Source organism: Seriola aureovittata, chromosome 13 (assembly GCF_021018895.1).
Source record: "Seriola aureovittata isolate HTS-2021-v1 ecotype China chromosome 13, ASM2101889v1, whole genome shotgun sequence".
Lineage (NCBI taxonomy): Eukaryota > Metazoa > Chordata > Actinopteri > Carangiformes > Carangidae > Seriola > Seriola aureovittata.
Window position 1 is genome coordinate 16,914,777 of NC_079376.1, and position 17,724 is coordinate 16,932,500.

The following is a 17,724-nucleotide window of genomic DNA, read 5'->3' on the forward strand; positions in this document are numbered from 1 at the left end:
TTGCTGTCCAACACTGGCATGCATGCATTTCTTATTTCATCCCTCTGTTATGTTTTTAGTAGCACCTAGTTTGAGACTCACCAACAATTACCATGTGCAATTTTAGAAAAGAAATGTTGTCTTAGTCTGATGTAAGTTATGATAAAAGACAGTTCGTCAGTTGCATTGTCATGTTTATTTTTATTGAAATGAAATTAGCTAAGAAGAGTTAGAACAGTCTCAGATTCTTTGACCTAATACTACCTCCATGTGAAATACCAAGTCATCTCCCTGTGAACTGCTACATCTGCCAGACCGTCATCTCTCTTCCACTCCACCTCATAGGCTCTTGTCCTCTCATCCTCCTCACCTCCGTCTGTATACTTCCTGTTTCCTTCCTCACCTTCAGAGTCCAGTGGCTGCACCTCTCTCTGTAGGCTGACTTTTAGTTGCTCCAGCTGCGCCCAGTGACGGAGCACTTCACCTTCCTTCTGATTCAAATGGATCGCCTGCTGTGCGTCAGAGATCTCATCTTCTCTTCCCTCAGGTCTTTCTTCCTCTTCTTCACCTTCAAAGAAATCCTCCTCTAATTCATACCCTGAGCCATCCACTCCAAACTCATTCAAATCATTTACTTCCACCTCTTTCCTCTTCTCCACTAAAACGCCGTGCCTGAAAACTAGTTCCTCGAACTCTCTGTCATCCGTCATCACTTCAAGGATAACCCTGCTTTCTGCTTCATCTTCTTCAAGCTCCTTTTCCGTGTAGTCCTCTTCCTCTTCTTCATAATCATCATCATACTTAACTACATCTGCACTTTCCCACAGAGACTCCTGACCATGCAGGTCATCAATGTGACGACTCACTGTAGTCTCGTCTTCTCTGCCCATGATGACCAGGGAGGGGCTGGCTGGTAGAAAATCATCTTCTGCTGTGTAAGGCTGATCGGAGATTAGCAGTGACTCACTGCTGGCAGAGCCTTGAAAAAAAAAATTCAAGATGTCAAATGTCATTTTAAATGTTGTTTGAGTTGACTGTTAAAAGATATGACACTTGTAGTGCAAGAAATCAAAGTAGGTGCTTAAAGATTTGCTTAAAATCTAATAAATGCAACAAAAAAAAGGACTGTCACAGACCTGACATCATGGCCCTCCAGGTTTTAGTGGTCACACATTGTGAATCACAGCATTCACATATGGAGTCGTCACCAGTGAGGGCCCTCCACCTATCACAGCAGAGACAAAATATGCTCAGTCCACTTGGAAACAGTGAACAATGAGTCCTGGTAGGGGGATTACAGCACTGATGCTCACCTGTTCCCTCTGTAGGTGCAGGATTTGTGTGCAGGACTTGGTTCCTCTGATGTGACAGATAATTTGCAGTGAATGCTGACCTGAAATGGAGACAGAGTTAAGCCACAATCGCAACTGCGTAAATCCAGAAGAACCATAGCTTCTTCAGTCTCACCTCAGTGTCAGGATCAGCAGTAAACTGGAAGGCCTTTAGGGAGAATCGCAGGGTCCTGTCTGTCCGATAGATAAACCAAGAGGCTCCCGGGTCTCTCTTGCTGTCCAGCATACAGCTATGGATGACACCAACATGACACTGATCCCAAATCGCAAATCAGGACAAGGGAAGAAGAAAGAAAAAAAAAGCAAGAAATTTCAAATACCTTACATACCCAAACTTGTCGATGATGGTGTATTTGAGGGACGATTGAGAGCCACTGGATGGTGTTGCATAGCAGCTACTGATGTACAGTTTTCCTCCAGAGGGGAGATGAGGAGCAGAGACCTGGACATTTACTGTCTGTCCAAGCTGGTACACGAGGGACTTGGCTGGTATGCTCCATGAATCTAACAATGGAGAGAATAACATCAAATTAAGCCACTTACATCGAGATTTATAAAAGTCTGAAGGCTGCAACAGCTCTGAACTACAGGTGAAACGTCTATACCAGCCATCAACTCGATCTGGAAGTGACTGGGACGCCCCTTCAGCGTTTTACGCACGACAGCAGTTTGCCAGGTGGGTTTCACAGCCAGCTGGTACACATGATGGTTCCTGGACAGGTTTTGCAAGGATGTTAAAAAGTTGGCCTTTACACACAAGATGTTGAAAATAGCAAAGAGACAAAGTCCAACCTCTGATAACGGCATTCAATGTTTATATCAATCCGGTGCGCCCTGCTAGGCAACCGTTTCGGCGAAGGCTCATAATGGAGCACGAATTTGTAGACCAGGTAACCCTGGGGCACCTGTCGCGAGGGGTCACAGTTGTGATTACAAGATTAAGGACGCTGGGTTTGCATAGTCTGGAAACAAATGACACTAATGGTCATCTTACCTCGCGCACGGCATCACACGCTGTCAGAGGATAAGTGAAGAGGATGTCACCGTACGGTCTGAGAACCCCGTTGCTTTTGCAGCTGCTGCCTAATTTCAGCTCCTGTGCATCTGCGCCCAGACCGTAGAAAGCTGGTTTGACCCGCACGACAAAGTCAGACGTGGAGCAGGTGACAGAGACGTCTGGGAGGAAAGCAAGGTGCGACCGGACCTTTGCCTCGGGCTTTACAGGGCGCATGGACCGAGGTGTTACAGGTGTGGGAGCAGGGTGGTGCCTCTGAGAGCTGAGCTGAGACAATGGAGCGGGTGATCTGTGGGGGGATTTCCTGTCGCCTGTTGTTGACAGTTTGATCGGATCAGATTTTGGAGTACCCAGTTTGAAAACCTTTTTCCTTCTAGTAAATGGAGATTCATAAGTGTCCGCTGCACAGCCGAGGAGGCCAAGTGATAAAACACTCCACAGAATATAGAGATGCCACTTTGTTTTCATTGCAACAGACTGCTGTCCTTCTACCTTTCCCTTTCAATGTGCGCGTGAAGCCCCCGCTCACTCACGGCTGGATGTAATTAGTGGAGGATAAATTGACTTCCTGTTTCCAAGCAGACGAGGTTTGTTTGCTTGTCTCCGAAAGGAACCATCGCTGTGAGAAGGTTCAACACAAGCCTCACATTAATATAGCCTACAATAAGACAAGGCTAAATGATAAAATACCATACTAAATATAAATTAAAATGTCTAGCAAACAAAGCTCCTCCGGTAACCCACTGAAACAAGGGTTAAATATTCTACACATAAAAAGGTGAGGTGGATTTTTTTTTGACAAACTTTATTCACAGACTTAAAATTACAAATGTACAGCACATCGCTTCTTCAGATTTATATATTGCTCATCATAGTCAGACTTAGAAAAAAATATTTACAATTTATACATACAGCAGCATATAATACCAAGGAAAGATGTAATGTGCTTCCTTCAGTTAATTTAGTGCAACTTCAAAGGCCTAAAAAGGAAAACTATGCAGGAATATATTAAGGTTTAGAACTTAAATCTTAATCATTTATGTAGTGAGAGACTGAGATAATTTGAGGTGAAATCAAGTGTACGAAAGTGAGGACAAGTCTCCTGGATATAAGAGATCCTTGTAATAGAAAATCTGGGTTTGTGCTGCTGTTTTGGAGTCACAATACTATGAAGGCAGATGGTTTAATCACATTATGGCAACTTGTGATATTTTTTCTTACAAAAAGAAAAAATAAATGAAATGTTTTCCACAGGACTTCAAAATCACCCGGTCACATATCCATCAACAACCATTCGCTGTTAATAAATTATTATACACATGTGCTTTCATAAGAAAAATTATAATCCCTTACTTTAAATAAATAGTTAAATAAAGAATTTTTCTTCCCCTGGGAAGTGAGTACATGCTAGATGAAATTACTTCATACTGGAGTTGACTTTGCTGTAACAGCTTATTCAAAAACATCTTTTGAACCTGATGGAGATCGGCTATGTTTAAGCACAAAAAAGGTGTGATGGGAAACCCTTTTCAGTAGCAAAAAGAAAAATAAACCCAACAATCGGAGTAACAAGTTCAACAGAAAATCTCATTGCAAGTTATTATACAAGATGTGCTTATAAGGCAGTGATTCACATATTCTACATTCACTACATAATATCATGAGGTGCCTTTTCCCCTTTAGAAGATTCAAGTACTATTACAGTTTTTGCGTTGATGAAATGATCTATAGGCAACAACACAATCCACAGAAAAGTAGAAATTGGGGGAAAAAAGTGGCTCCATACATCTCCAATTAGTGGAATAGTGTTGGTATGCCCTTTATGAATATCGGCTGAAACTATGTGTTTCCTTCAGAGTACTCTCCGAATGGAAAGTTAGAGCTGATCTCAGACATGGTAAACATCAAAAGGTAATATCACACTCAAGTCTGCACGAGTGAAGGTCTAATCTTGTAAACTAGCAAATAAATACTTCATAAAAAAAAAAAATACCACAAATCACAAGCAGTGTCCCAATTCCAACCTTTTATAACCAGGTTTTAAGGATGTAGTGCAGTCACACTGGAGGTTTGACAAAAAGGAAGTAGAAAAGCACTACGGTCCCACAATGCAATGCACAAATGAAATGAAGGTGCTGCTTAAAACTAGTCAAGGTAGATAACATTGTAGATAACTAAAGGACCATCTCAGTAAACAATAAAGTGACACATCTTTGGAAAAATAGTTTGATTTCTCTTTGTTGAGGAAAACGCAACCAAGATGAAATGACTACAGCTCCCATGAGCCTTAACCATTCACTTACAGGAGCTGTAGTTGGTGAAAATGTGTTTTATCTTTGTTAGAGTGATGGAGTGATAAGATTTTACTGTCCAGTTCAGTGGTAAAGACCCTTTTAGGTTAAAATATGGACAGATCCCAGTGTTGCGTTTCAGCTAAATAAGGAAAAAAAACCTGCAAAAAAGAAAAAATTTTGAAGTGAAAGCAACAACAACAGAAATTATCCCGCAACTTTGGCTCTACACTAATTGTGTATGTTTCTTAGTTGTAGTAAGTGCTGTTTAATTGGGACACAGCTGGAGATAAATCAAAACAGAAAATACTTGAATCACACATAAGATGACACTGGGTGGCCACTAGAGGGCGACGTAAACCTGTGTAATCCACTGGAAGGAGACGATCAATGCTGATGATTTTTGGGCAGCAGCGGTATCTGCGGTCCCTTCTCTGTTACTACAGATAGTTGGTGGTCATGTCCCTCGACCGCCTGTGTAAACTTGTAAACCAGCGGTGGTGGTTGGCTCGTCCTTCGCCAGCTACACGTTGCTCCCAAGTGCTGAAGCTTCTGACTCGGAATCTGTTTCGGAGTCCCTGTTTAAAGAACGAGAGAACAGCCAAGAGTCACACACAAAGGATTTGGCTTGTGCAGACAGGGTGCAGGATACATGAAAACAACAGGACAAAGTTTATTTGAGTATTTCATTTGAATTTAGCTCAGTTATACAGACAGGAGCTGAATTTAGCATCTCACCGGTGTGTTTACTGTGGTCAGACATGAGTCCTGCAGCACAACAATAAGGGCCCACCCCTGTTCAGTTATCCCAGAATGAATTATAAACTACTGTGTTTGTGAGTGTTTATGTGTGCATTTCTCTCCTCACTTACAGGATCTCCTGCAGCAGTTTTTGGTTGCCAAGCCTCCTGTCTTCATCAATAGGGTAGGTCCTCAATATCAACAGTCCCACAATAATAAGACACACAGGCACAGGAGACACCAGCACCTTCAGGGTTAAACTGACTGCCTCGGGTTGTGAGCAGCTCCCAGTCTTATAGTCGGCAAATCTGCGGAAAAATGCAGAAAGAGGGACAAAAGTTGAGCTGATGTGAGTACAGTTTGGCAAGATTGTTAGTTGGAGGATTATGTGATTGTTAACCACATGACCACTGGGACTGATGAGCTGTAATGTGGAGTTAATCTCATATAGCGTTAGAGATCACAGGTGTGCAGATTTTAGCTGAAGGCTGATTAAATTTGAAGGATAGTGAGGATGAAAAAAACTAATCTACATGAGAATAATTACAGAAGTTATACATGATCAAGAATGGATCAATTAACTTACTTCAAACTGAGGGTAGAGATACCCAGGGATATCCCAGAGGCAAACTTGATGAAGAACACATAGAAAGAGTAGAAGAGGGCTTCATGACCATGGATGTCCGGGTTCTTAACCTTGAAGTCATCCACTACATCAGGAAGCATCGACCTGAACGGAAAAAACAACATTGAGAAGGAAAGTCAAGTCACGATCGACAAAAATCTACATCTGTATCTGTATCTAGGGAAGGAGCCTGTGAATGAGCTCATGCTTACCAAGGCAGGAGGAAAGCTGCCGCCACGCTCACACCTGCAGCCACTGAGACCAAGTAAGACATGACGAGGTTACTCTCGATGCAGACGATCAGGATCATGAAGGGTATTGCCCACTGTAGAAAGACACAGAGGGATGTGAGCAATTCAATAACAACCCATCCTTTTTACACGAATGTCTTTGTTGTGCCAAAAACAAGCATCTGTCACTTACCGAGATGCCGAAGTAAGTTGCCGTCTTCTTCCCAAACCGGGTCAAAAACCACTGCCACAATGGGATGGTTAGACTCCCCGACAGCTGGGGAAAAAAATGAGACATTGAATTCTCAGTATTATTTCTCCATTAAACATTATTACATACACACAGACTGTAAACTGAGGGCTACTAATGTACTGTTTTAATGTATGGTTTGCAGCAGCACTAAGAAAAAGCCTTTGAATCTCTGTTTTCAGAACAGCCACAGGGAAGAGAGACATTAAATTCTTGAAGCCATATGGATTACGTTGCTTTTCGATCTAAATCTAATTGAAACATTGTGAGTGTACTCCCACGTTGCTGCCAGTAATATGTCTAACATACATTTTGTATGTGGGAGAAAACCTGGGGTCAACCGTTGTACATGAAAGTTAAATTCTGGTGAACATTAAGAGTGGAAAAAGAAAAGTTGTTTAAACAATGATCAGGGATTAAAATCAACTTTTAGTTTGAAATTCAAGTCCTGGATTGAGTCGTGTTATATCCTGTGGTGTATATGGTTTTATATAACCATGTTTTTATGTGGTTGCAAGAAAATGGTCAAAGATGCTGCATCTGATTAAAGGGCCTGATTTCTATTCTTATCTAATCTATTCTTATCTATCTAAAAAAAAAGCTGCATGTAGGACTTGCAGTATTCTAAGACCTCATCATTTCTAAAATCCTGGCTGCAGCTCTGAGTATGAATATTAATCAAAGGAATTGTGTGAGATGGTTATCCCTAAAAGAAAATGATTCTCCACTGAAATCAATCAGACCTCGAACTGGGCTTCATTAAGGACTGTGGGAAATGTGGGAACCAGAGATGAAGTACCCACTGGAGGAGGAGGTCAAGGGACAAGGCTAAAATATGCTTTGTGGGGGTCCTGAGTTGACCCTGAAGGGGGCAGACAACCTTTGGCCTCTTGGCCACACTTACTCAACCAGTGTTAAATGACCACACAGGAACAAGACTGTCACTGAAACCTCAGCAGCCTAACAATCAATTGTGAGTAAATATTTCCATTCTGCCCCTCCACTCCCACCTCTCCAAATATGATACATGGTGCCCAAAAAATGTCTCCACTCCTAATCAGTGGGAAGGACCAGAGCAGAAACCACGAAGGGAGAAATGGAAACGAGGACGCAACGAATGGTTGCAGTTCCCATGGTGGCAGTGAGGGATCGCCTGGGCAACAAAAGCTCCACTGTGTGCCTGTCTCTCCCTTCATCTCCTGCTAACCGCGAGTGAATGTGTGGCTGGGAGACAGGTTCCCAGGAGCCCAAACAACACCTCCTCTCACCCTGAAAATCTGCCCTTTCAGCCCCGGTGCCACGCATCTCCTCGTGCGAGGAACAGCCTCAGAGAAACAGCTGAAAACCCCACATGCACTGGGAGTTTGATCTGTGCCACAAGGACAGCCAAACAGGGTTTTCAGCTGCAGATTGTACTGATGTCCTCCACATCTAATACTGATTGGGGATTTACAAAGAGGTAGATAGAGTCTTTCAGTGGAAAATGGAAACACTCACCATGATGACCAGGAGAATATTCTGAAAGTCGTTCCTGTGCCCAAGAGCGTAGGTGATGAAAAGGGCAAAGTTTCCCTCCAGTAGCTATAAAAAAAATATGAAGTGTCACCTTTAAGCAAATTACAGTTACAGTTAAAGGGATAGTTCAACATTTTTATATAAACCAGTTTGCTTTCTTGCTAGGCAAGTCGTTTCCAGTCCAGCTTCGTATTTACCTTCAAGATGTGAGAGTGGTATCAACCTTCCCAGCTTACTCTCAACAAGGAAACCAACTACGGGATTCCCCAAAATGTTTTTCCTATCCCTTACAAATAAGACTCTACCTGTGACCTCTACATCCAACACAAGACAGATAATGAAACACAGCTTTACCATGAAGGCCAGAGAGGTGAAGAGGAATCCGATGACCAGTTTGACGTAAGGTGTGTGGCTCACCACCAACCACAGGCCCTGACGGAAGGTAAGGGGGACGGATTTTTTATGCCTGCTCTCTAAAATACAACATGGAAGAGAAGAGAGCAAAGATAAGCCAGCTGAAAATCCTTGTTTGTAAGAAATCTAATGCACAATAACAGCCACTGTAATGAAAGATAGTCTTCTGGTATTTGTCCAATTTGTATCTTGCAGTAGGTGTATCGTGCATGAGGTCAATATGAAGTTATACCATGTCAAAAAGCCTATGTAAATAATTCCACATTGACACTGAACTAATGACAACCTCTCTTGTTATCTCATGGATTTGTACCTTTTTGCTCCTTCACACCAAAAAACAAGACTCCAGCACAGAGGACGTAGATGATGGAGATGACCCCTGAAGCAAGCAAGTAAGCTTGTTTCTGAAGACAGAAAAGACAGGATTAGCTTGGACTAACACTCATGTAGATGCTGTAAAAAGTGTTTGTAAATATCATCTTTTGCCCAACATCATGCACAGGGTGCAAAACTCTCACCGTCTCATCCAGTGAAACACCGGACGTGTTGTATGCTGAGGAGTTTCTGCCGTCGGAGACATCAGGCTTAGTGGAACAATCTGAGCCGCCACCCACAATCTGACCCTGGATTGCGGTGCCCAGCACTGTGCCCATCACCTCCACCATCATACCTGAGAGCAACACAGGAGTGGAGCGTTAGAGCATGAACGACAACACATGCAAAACCTCTGGATCACACAGGACGGCTGACGTACGATAGGCAGTGGCAGAGTCCCTCTCTTTCTGGTCACTGCTGATGAACATGGTGAGGGCTGAATATGGCACATGGAAGCACTGTGAACATAAACAAACACGTAGTTAGACAAGGGAGCAGAGATAAAAGAACAGAGCACTGGGCAGAGTCAACATGAAGGACTTACCGTCTGCATTGACTGGAAGAGGCAGTAAAAGATCAGGTACCAGATGACCTTCCCTTGCTCAAACGGAGGCACATACCAGATTAGGAAGTAAGTCACCACCGCAAACGGAGTAGAGGAAAGGATCCTAGGAAGAAAAGGGTACAGGATTGTTTAAGAGACAAAACCAAACAAAGATATTGCTTCTAATGTGAATTTCATTCTGTGCTGTTAGGCTTGAAACAAAAAGCGCTCGGCCTTCTGTTTCCTGCCGTTAAAGAGTGTGTTTAATGAATTCTGCCAACTGTTACTGTACTTTAACCCCCCACTTTTCATTTCTCCTCCCTTGCAGCCAATTCTTTTCTACTCTCTCCCACTCGCTTTGTGAATAATAATCCCCCTAATCCTGCCTTGCTGGAGCTCGTGTGTGGTGAAAGGGCTCAGTCTGGGCTGCAGAAGGAGATGAGGGTGGGCTGACCAACGACGAAGCCGCTTTGGCCCACCTCACTCTCACCCCCCACTTAGTTTTACTGGCGTTTCCACCGGCTTTGTATGCCCTCCAGCTGACCTCAGTGCCAGGGCTTGTTCAGAGAAGCTGGTGCCACTTCAGAAACTTGTTTTTAAACAGACCACAGTCCAGCTGCATCTCCCAGCGAAGATGAGGAAATCTTTTACAAAAGCCCCTTCACAGTGAGGACTTAGGCATGGCTGCAGGGCAGTGGACAGAAACATTACAAGATATTTTTGTGCCAACAGGAAACCACCAATTTGTCAGTTATCCAGTTAGTTTATTAAAAAGAAAATAATTGGCAACTCTTTTGATAAACGATTCATAGTTTAAGCCCCCCCCTCCCCTGTTCTGGTGTGGCACATGTGGGAAATAAGTAAGAAAGCACCTCCTGATTTCGCTTAATGTCTGAGCAAATTAGGTTAATGAGAGCTAATTTATCTGGAAATAGAGGCCAGGTTGTGATTGTTTCATGGCTGACTGAACACAGGCCATGGTGCTGAGGTCAGTAAGGACCAGGAAATGACCTTGATACATACAATAAATTACACTAAGTGTACACACACAAAAAAAAAAACCCTGTTATTATCTCAATGTAAAATGTTACACAAATCGAAAGGACAAGTGAGGACATAAAAAGACATCTGCGAGTTCTTATCAGACATCTAGTTGTTTCACTTCAGTTTGAAAACCGACACGGGCCACAGAGGATCATGTACATGTTGCCTTTTTTAACAATGACCTCCAGTATTTCAACCAAGCACTTGACCCAAGGTAACCTCTCTCTGCTTCTGCCAAACCCCCCTCCACCCCACCCCACCCCAAACACACACACACACACACACACAAATGGACACACCCCTTACTCATTTGAAGCTGATGGTGTGTTGTGGGCTTGACCAATCACAGAAGAAGTCTGTAAATTCCCCTCCCCCAACCCACAATGTGCGGAGCTTGTGCACAGCCGGCATCTCTGACTCAAATATCCACGATGCTCAAGATATCACTGTGACATCACGTGAGAGAAAATGCCAGCATATACAGTTATTGAACCAGGCATTCTCGTAACACTGTCACGCTTCACTCTCTGTTGCCCTTCTCACACATACACATGTGAATGAAACTGCGCCTTTTTAAGAGCAGGATGTCAAGGTCAGTTCAGCTGTCAGCATTACATGGCCATATTATTGTGTTGTATAAATTTGGTTACAGAAGTCATTTTATGCTCTCAAGCAGAGGATTCAAATTTTACAGTTTTATGGTCTGCAATGTTTATTGTTCCATGGTGAGCCTTTTAAAGCTTAAAGTAAAAATATATTTAAACATATGTCTTGCCTGTTCAAGAAGCAGAGGCCAATATGGACATTTGGCAAGAGGTAGGGATACCCTTGACAGGTTGCCAGCTGTATCACGAGGCTAGCACATGTACAGCAGACAAACGGGGAATCTCTAGAAACAGAACTACATCCAGTTTGTTTATAGAAAGAAATTTTGATGTACTGTCTATACCAAGTTATACATCTTTAATATCTACCTATTATAGATTTTATTTTCATTAATGTGACTATAGCTTGAGTTTATCTGGTATTTCATGCACCATATTAGCCACAGCCAGATATTTCTCTTCTGCCTATTTCATCTATAACAGATAGAATAGCACATTTCATCTATATTGGCAGTGTCTACACATACATATACAGGAAATTAAAGGCACCCTGTGGACTTTTTAACCACTAGTAGCGCAAGGGAACAATGCGCATGAGGACACACATGCAAAAGCATGTAGGTGACATGACACACATAAATAAACATGACAAATGTTAACAACGCATCAACAATTTAAATATTTTATAAGGAAAGAAACACACTAGACATGTTTGTTAAGCCTCAAGGACACAAACAATACAGTTGAGATGAGTAAAACTAAATGTTTTCTTTGCTTACAAGAAAACGCCACTGGACACCTTTAAAGTTTGCTCTTGGTACACGTCGTTAAATATATGAGTCCCTCTTGTAGCCTATTTAGCGATACGCCTAAAAGCTTGTCCAGCTGTTTCATTCAATTTTCACGGAGCCAAGTCTCTTCAAAAAATAAACCAGGTGTCTTAACTAAAAGTTAAAGCAGATGGTTGATACCACCACACATCTGCGTCCATAAACAGGTGACAGACAAGTGCAAATGCTTTGTCTGCTTTCACCTTCTTTTACCACTTTTAGCATGCGTCATAAGGACTGCTGATGCACACTTTACATACACCCTTTCATACAGACTGCATTCTTGCACTTGTTCTCCCTCAGTAGCCACTTCAACCATGTTGCCGTGGTTACCGTTAATGACTCATGAGCTGCTTTTTCTCAGTACATTTACCTCACACTTCTCATGCACACATTTTCAGTATTTCCTTAATAATGTCATCTTTGCCCTGTGAACCTAGTCCTGAAGTGAATTTGCTGCTATGAGATTCAGACACCCACCACGGCATCATACGTCCAACGCTGGTCCATCTACTCCGGCTCACCAGGAAACCCACTGTTGGGTCTGTGACAGCGTCCCAGGCCCGGCCCACAAACAGGATGATGGAGGCATAGAAGGGATCCAGCTAGAGGGAAGAAATGGAAAAAAGAGTGAAGCATGAAACCAAAACAAAGAGCCAATACTACCTCATATGGCACTGCTGAATAGATGTAGGGAACATGATGACATCAATGAGGTTATGAAGACATTTTGAGGCTGTGTACAACAGCTTGTTTAAGAACAGAGTAGCATTCAAAGCCACTCTAATGATCTCATCCCCTGAGCTGAATGGCCTTTATTGAAGTTCCTACTGTGTACAGTGGAAAGGTCTAATTTGCTAATTGAGTAACAAAGCAAAGCAGCAGGGGTCCAGGTTAATGTGCTTGACCAAACACTACAGGATAAAGTCTGTTAAACTGATCCAAGGCTGAGAAGAGTAAACACAAGCTATGACCTTAAAGCTCATTAGGGTGTACTGCAAAGAAGCTAAAATATAAAGATAAGTGAATGAGTGTATCCTGCAGAATAAACAAATGGATGAACTTTGTTTTGAAGAATAGTGAATAAAAATGGACTTTCATTTGCCACTTTATGTATTCCTACAACGTTTTCCAGTTGTACAAAATGCATTTTTTTCTTAATAAGTCAAATGCCAGAAATGTTTATATAGCACAACAAATGACACTGAAAATTATGATTTGACTTTTGTAATGCTCCCCTTTTTGTGTAGCTTTTGTCAATCACCTGAGCCACATCCAGGAGGTAGATCTGGAGGAAGAAGCCCAGAGCACTGCCCGTGATCTGGTAGGGAGCCCCACCGATTGCATAGCATAGTTTGCTGGACACAGACAGACGATTTCTCTGTTCCCTTGGCTGGAAGAGAAGAAGAGGGGAGGACAGAGGAGATGTGTTATCCAGTTAGATGCACAAAATATTATGAATCCAAACTAACTGCAGACAATAAAATGCTTATATTCTCAGAGGAGATATAAATCAAGGTGAAGTGATGTGGGCAGTGGTGTACAACATGATCATTATCTGCATTCCTATTCTGCTCTCAGGAGTTTATTTAATCCCCGTTTTCTGCTTCAACTACCCTCATCCATCCCTTTGTCCATAACTCTTGGAAAACTGATGGTGTGTTAAACAACCTGTTACTGTGAGGGGCTGAGATTGGTTAATATACCTCACCCCACTGCTCACAATGTCAGATTAGAGACAGATTAGAGTGACGATGCAGTGTGGGCCTGTACACTCCAGTCAGAAAGTGGTGTGAAACTATGAGGTTACTGTAGTTCACACACACACCCACTACATCATGAAGACTCCAGCGCAGCTATTGGCTCCAGCAATAGGATGTTGGAGGTAGTATGACATTACATGCCGAGTAGCTAACAGTCAGCAGCGACAGCCAATCACCTGTAATGGTTTGATGATGTCAGCAAGGGGGGGCTTATAGTCCTCAATTCACATCCGCCACAGACACAAAAGCAGAATCACCTCATGTTGGAAATTGCTGCCTCCTCACAAATCACCAGATGAATAAAATACTCTTCTGTCACATCCGTCAGCATACCAAAACCACACTGGCATAATCATCATGTGGCACTAAAAATAAAAACTAAAGCTAAAGAAAGGAATGCAGCCTCTAGGCAACATTTAATGATGGAGGAAAATCATTTCCTAAGTGAATGAGAGATGTAATTTCCCACAGCCCAAAGAGACACATATTTAAATTGTTCATTTTATCCAACCATCAATCCAAAATCAAATACTTTTAATTCACTATCATATATGACATAAATAAGCTCCAAATACTCACATTAAAGAAGCTGGAACTAGTAAATGTTTTGGCATTTTTGCTTGAAACATTACTGAAACGATTAATAAACTATCAAAATATTTTCTTAAATTTACAGCTGAAATGTCGTGTGATCTGATAATGCTATTATATTTTAGGATGTAGATAAAATGCAATAGGTCATACCTTTTCATTTAAAATACCAACACAATTTTCTGGAGGCTATTAGACATACACACTTGTAAATTTAAGTCATTGTAGTCTTCTTTAATGTAGTCTCCTTTAATACATAAGTGTGTGTATAATCATTCCAAATATTTTAGAACTACAAATGTCATTGTTGAATATGTGACTTTAGTCTCCCAAACCAAATGATTCCTGAATTGGCATCATGCAGCTCTGGAGCAGCAGCACCACTTCACATTTCTGAAGCGCATCTGACAGTATTAGGCTTAAAAACGGCTGTATTTGACAAGACTGTACAGTGTGAGGGGAGTCCTCAAATGTTAGGTTTAATTAAAATATGGCCCCTTTAAAGCCGGTCAGCCGGTATGTCAACCTCACAAACAGCTGCCCGAGGACAGACATACAAACCGGGTGAAATTCAAATCAGTCCGGGGAGTGGTTGAGGTGTAAGATGGTGTAAGAGGAAGTGCAATTTATCAAACATTAAATTTAGGCGCCTTTTTAAGCTCCTGGATAATTTGGGGCCAAACAGAGACCCCACTTCAATTCAGTAACACCAGAAATAAAATATATATCTCCCGTGGCTTACCTTTGCTGTCTTGACTTCTGTATTTATAGGTTTGACTGATAGCAAACTCGCAGCGTACTGCTCGGCGCCCTCTCCTCGTGCCATCGTGATTTCAAAACGATGAAGTAATTAATTTCTCTTTGTAGGTATCGTAATATTTTTAAGTGTCAGAAAGGAAGAAAGCCGCTTCACAGCAACATAGTGTACTGCTCAGTGCTGAGTGTGTGTGTCCGTCTCTAACTCAACATTCTTGTGTGTTGGTGGTCGCGGCGGCTCATTCATTCTATTGCACCGAGAGTCTCTAACCGCTATGACGTGACGTGTGTGACGTGACGCGACACGACGCGACGCGACGCGACACGCGCGTTCCATTTCCTTCAAGGGCTGCGGGAAATATTCCTCCGGAAGCTTACGTGTATATAACTACTGTTAAAAATCAGGTGATGAGAAAGTGAACTGTAAAACTACATTAGTAGCCACTTTATCTGCCATTTAGAATTCTTTGCTCGACATTTTACAAAAATCAATTATCACCCATCACCCAAAGATACATTTGCTGTAAATAGATTTCTAATGGATGTTTTTTCACTGGAAAAGTAGAAACTTTTTAGTGTATGACTTTACAAGTAGACACAACAGTAATTAATGAGGCAAAGTAAGTTTTGCAACTTTTTCTTTATCAATTTTTCCTTATCATCTATTTAAAGTTTTTATGTGACATTTTTAATTTAAACTGCTGTGAAACTGCTTCAACACATTCACAGTGATGATGACATCCCAGTGATGCGCCAAAGTATAATTTCTTGTCACTGTACACAGCAAAGTGAAAAATTATGACAATGACTGGTTTGACACAGTTAATAGTGGACAGACATAGTTGGGGGTGACCCCTAACCCCAATGATGATGCGTGAGGAGTCAATCATCATAGACGCCCATGTTAAAATGCCCTAACTCATACGCAGAAATAAAAACATGTTTATAGCCTGGCACAAAAACGATAGTCTCTATAGCTATATAGTCCCCCTTTATGACAGCTGTAGGAGGGGTGAATTTTTATATATCTCGCCCGTTTAAATTCTATTTTTTAAAGTCTTAAAGTTATGCTTAATTGAGGGCGTGGCCGCTTATAGTGACAGGTGGGTCCTGTATCAGTCCACTAGCTTCCTGCCCGGCGTCACCTCAGCTCGCAGTGTTTCTATCGTTGGTGCCTTTTGGGTGATTTTGAACGGAAATATCGGACAAATGATATGCCTTACTGCGGGTAATTGACAGAACATGAGGAAGTCTGTGCTCCTGTTTTTCGAGGTGAGTGAAATTCTAGTGTTATTTTATTTATGTTAGCACTCATTAGCATGTATTAGTGCCTGCGCTCACCATACCTAGCTTGTTAGCTTAGCTTGTTAACTAGCTAATTAGCTAGCAGATTAATTAGCTTTGAGTTAGCCTTCGAGCAAGACACCTAGCTGTGCTAACGATGCTAATGGGAGCGTATGGATGTGCACCTAAGTTTCGGCTCCACTAACACCCCACCTTTTGCCTATTTTTGGATTAGCCGGGAGTTAGATGGAGTCAGGCACTGTCAAGATGGCGACAGTGGAGCAGTCCACTCTAAGCTTCAAAACCATTCTTCAGAAACCTATGGTTAATGTGACGGAGGCTACACCCATCTGTACAGTCTATGGTATGTACCCATGATTTGTTATCCATATTGCCTTACCTGGATATCAGAAGAAGTCATGAGTGAAAGTATGAAGACTGGACCAAGTGGTGATAAAGTCCTCTCTTGCTGAAATGATTTGTCCTATATCTTGTATCTCTATATTATATCTAAAAGCTGGACAATAAATATATCAAGTGGAGAGAGATAGCTGATCTATTCTTGACCCTTGGCACTTAATATGTACAAACTGGGAGCCTCTCTGAAACCAGATGCCACCTGTTTACTTTTACTTTCACCTCTTCCATGCTGAAAATAACTAATTGCATTGCAGCATTTTATTTCATGACAATTTGCGGTAAAACTGTTTTTTCCTTTTCAATAGTAGATGTAAACTTGTGAATGTCAGTAGGTTAAGTAGGAATTCAGTCTTAAAGTTGCACAATGTTTTAATACCATGGCCTTGAAAAGCACTGCATTTGATGTGTATCTTATAATATTTTATACATACCTTTATCTTGATTGCCAGTAAATTGTGGTGATGGAGCATTTTCATTCTGTCTGTCATTTGGCTTATACACTGATCCTTGTTTATATTTGCTTTACCATTTTATTTGTTTATGGCCTCCTTTCTAAATATGTTTCTCATTACAAAAACTAAATATCCACAAACACACACCCTTTTCACTATTTGCACAGACCAAATGGGAGAGAGGAGTATAAGGAACTGAAAGAAAACCTGCTCTTTCTACCTTCCCTTTTTTATATTTAATCTGATGATTCTTTTTCATCTCTATCATTCAACAGCACTGCTAACCAGAAGTTAAAATGCAATGCTATGTCTTGGCCAAAGCGTTGTGCTGCTTCTCTTCCGAAGAAGACACTTAACTTGAAATCATGCCACCACTTATTGCAGTTTGCAGTCAGAAAGTGTTAAAAAGACGCATGATACTCTATGAAGATGAAATCAAAAGAGGCTCTGACAAATTCAAACACCCTGTGTTGGAAAAAAAGGATGAGATACATGTCCAGAAGATATGTATCAAGTTCATGTCATTTGATAATGATAATGAACTAATGATAAAAACATATGTTGCCAATCTGAGTCACTATTAGACTGCACTCGTCCTAGAAAGAACATAATTTTCTGAAGACCTGTAGAAATAATAAGTCTCTTTCC

The 17,724-nt window shown here is 41.6% G+C and overlaps 2 protein-coding genes and 1 long non-coding RNA gene across 4 annotated transcripts in view; 1 reads left to right on the forward strand and 2 right to left on the reverse strand.

Annotated features, from left to right (window-relative positions):
- Positions 1-106: 106 nt before the first annotated feature.
- Positions 107-2,814, reverse strand: si:ch211-67f13.7 (uncharacterized protein LOC565426 homolog). Of its 2 annotated transcripts, none has more exons than XM_056393017.1 (8): positions 2,326-2,814; positions 2,124-2,236; positions 1,937-2,043; positions 1,661-1,835; positions 1,447-1,561; positions 1,293-1,372; positions 1,116-1,204; positions 107-958 (listed from the first exon to the last, which is right to left on the reverse strand). In XM_056393017.1, exons 1-8 carry the CDS (start codon positions 2,812-2,814, stop codon positions 240-242), a joined length of 1,887 nt encoding a protein of 628 aa, XP_056248992.1. In that variant the 3' UTR covers positions 107-239. The 2 variants fall into 2 exon arrangements, with proteins under 2 accessions (XP_056248992.1, XP_056248991.1); XM_056393016.1 differs by having other exon boundaries at positions 1,652-1,835.
- A 2,260-nt stretch (positions 2,815-5,074) lies between these two features.
- On the reverse strand, positions 5,075-15,172 carry LOC130179890 (sodium-dependent lysophosphatidylcholine symporter 1-B-like). Its single transcript, XM_056393018.1, has 14 exons — positions 14,907-15,172; positions 13,075-13,203; positions 12,291-12,415; positions 9,332-9,455; positions 9,167-9,245; positions 8,931-9,082; positions 8,726-8,816; positions 8,353-8,471; positions 7,981-8,064; positions 6,427-6,510; positions 6,216-6,328; positions 5,965-6,108; positions 5,510-5,686; positions 5,075-5,215 (listed from the first exon to the last, which is right to left on the reverse strand). Exons 1-14 carry the CDS (start codon positions 14,988-14,990, stop codon positions 5,161-5,163), a joined length of 1,560 nt encoding a protein of 519 aa, XP_056248993.1. The 5' UTR covers positions 14,991-15,172; the 3' UTR covers positions 5,075-5,160.
- Positions 15,173-15,987: 815 nt separating this feature from the next.
- The window catches only part of LOC130180329 (uncharacterized), an 8,233-nt gene continuing 6,496 nt past the window's right edge, over positions 15,988-17,724 (forward strand). The window contains exons 1-2 of the long non-coding RNA XR_008829393.1: positions 15,988-16,192; positions 16,440-16,568. This is a non-coding gene — a long non-coding RNA (uncharacterized LOC130180329). The remainder of the gene's footprint in view (positions 16,193-16,439; positions 16,569-17,724) is intronic.

Excerpts from the sequence above, each read along its gene's own strand:
- si:ch211-67f13.7 (XM_056393016.1), bottom strand. The coding sequence starts at position 2,814 with ATGAAAACAAAGTGGCATCTCTATATTCTGTGGAGTGTTTTATCACTT. Across the intron at positions 1,205-1,292 it reads TGCACCTACAGAGGGAACAG|GTGGAGGGCCCTCACTGGTG; the intron begins GTGAGCATCAGT and ends CTGCTGTGATAG. Across the intron at positions 959-1,115 it reads CTGGAGGGCCATGATGTCAG|GCTCTGCCAGCAGTGAGTCA; the intron begins GTCTGTGACAGT and ends TTTTTTTTCAAG.
- LOC130179890 (XM_056393018.1), bottom strand. The coding sequence starts at position 14,990 with ATGGCACGAGGAGAGGGCGCCGAGCAGTACGCTGCGAGTTTGCTATCA. Across the intron at positions 13,204-14,906 it reads CAGAAGTCAAGACAGCAAAG|CCAAGGGAACAGAGAAATCG; the intron begins GTAAGCCACGGG and ends CTTCTCTTCCAG. Across the intron at positions 6,329-6,426 it reads CAACTTACTTCGGCATCTCG|TGGGCAATACCCTTCATGAT; the intron begins GTAAGTGACAGA and ends GTCTTTCTACAG.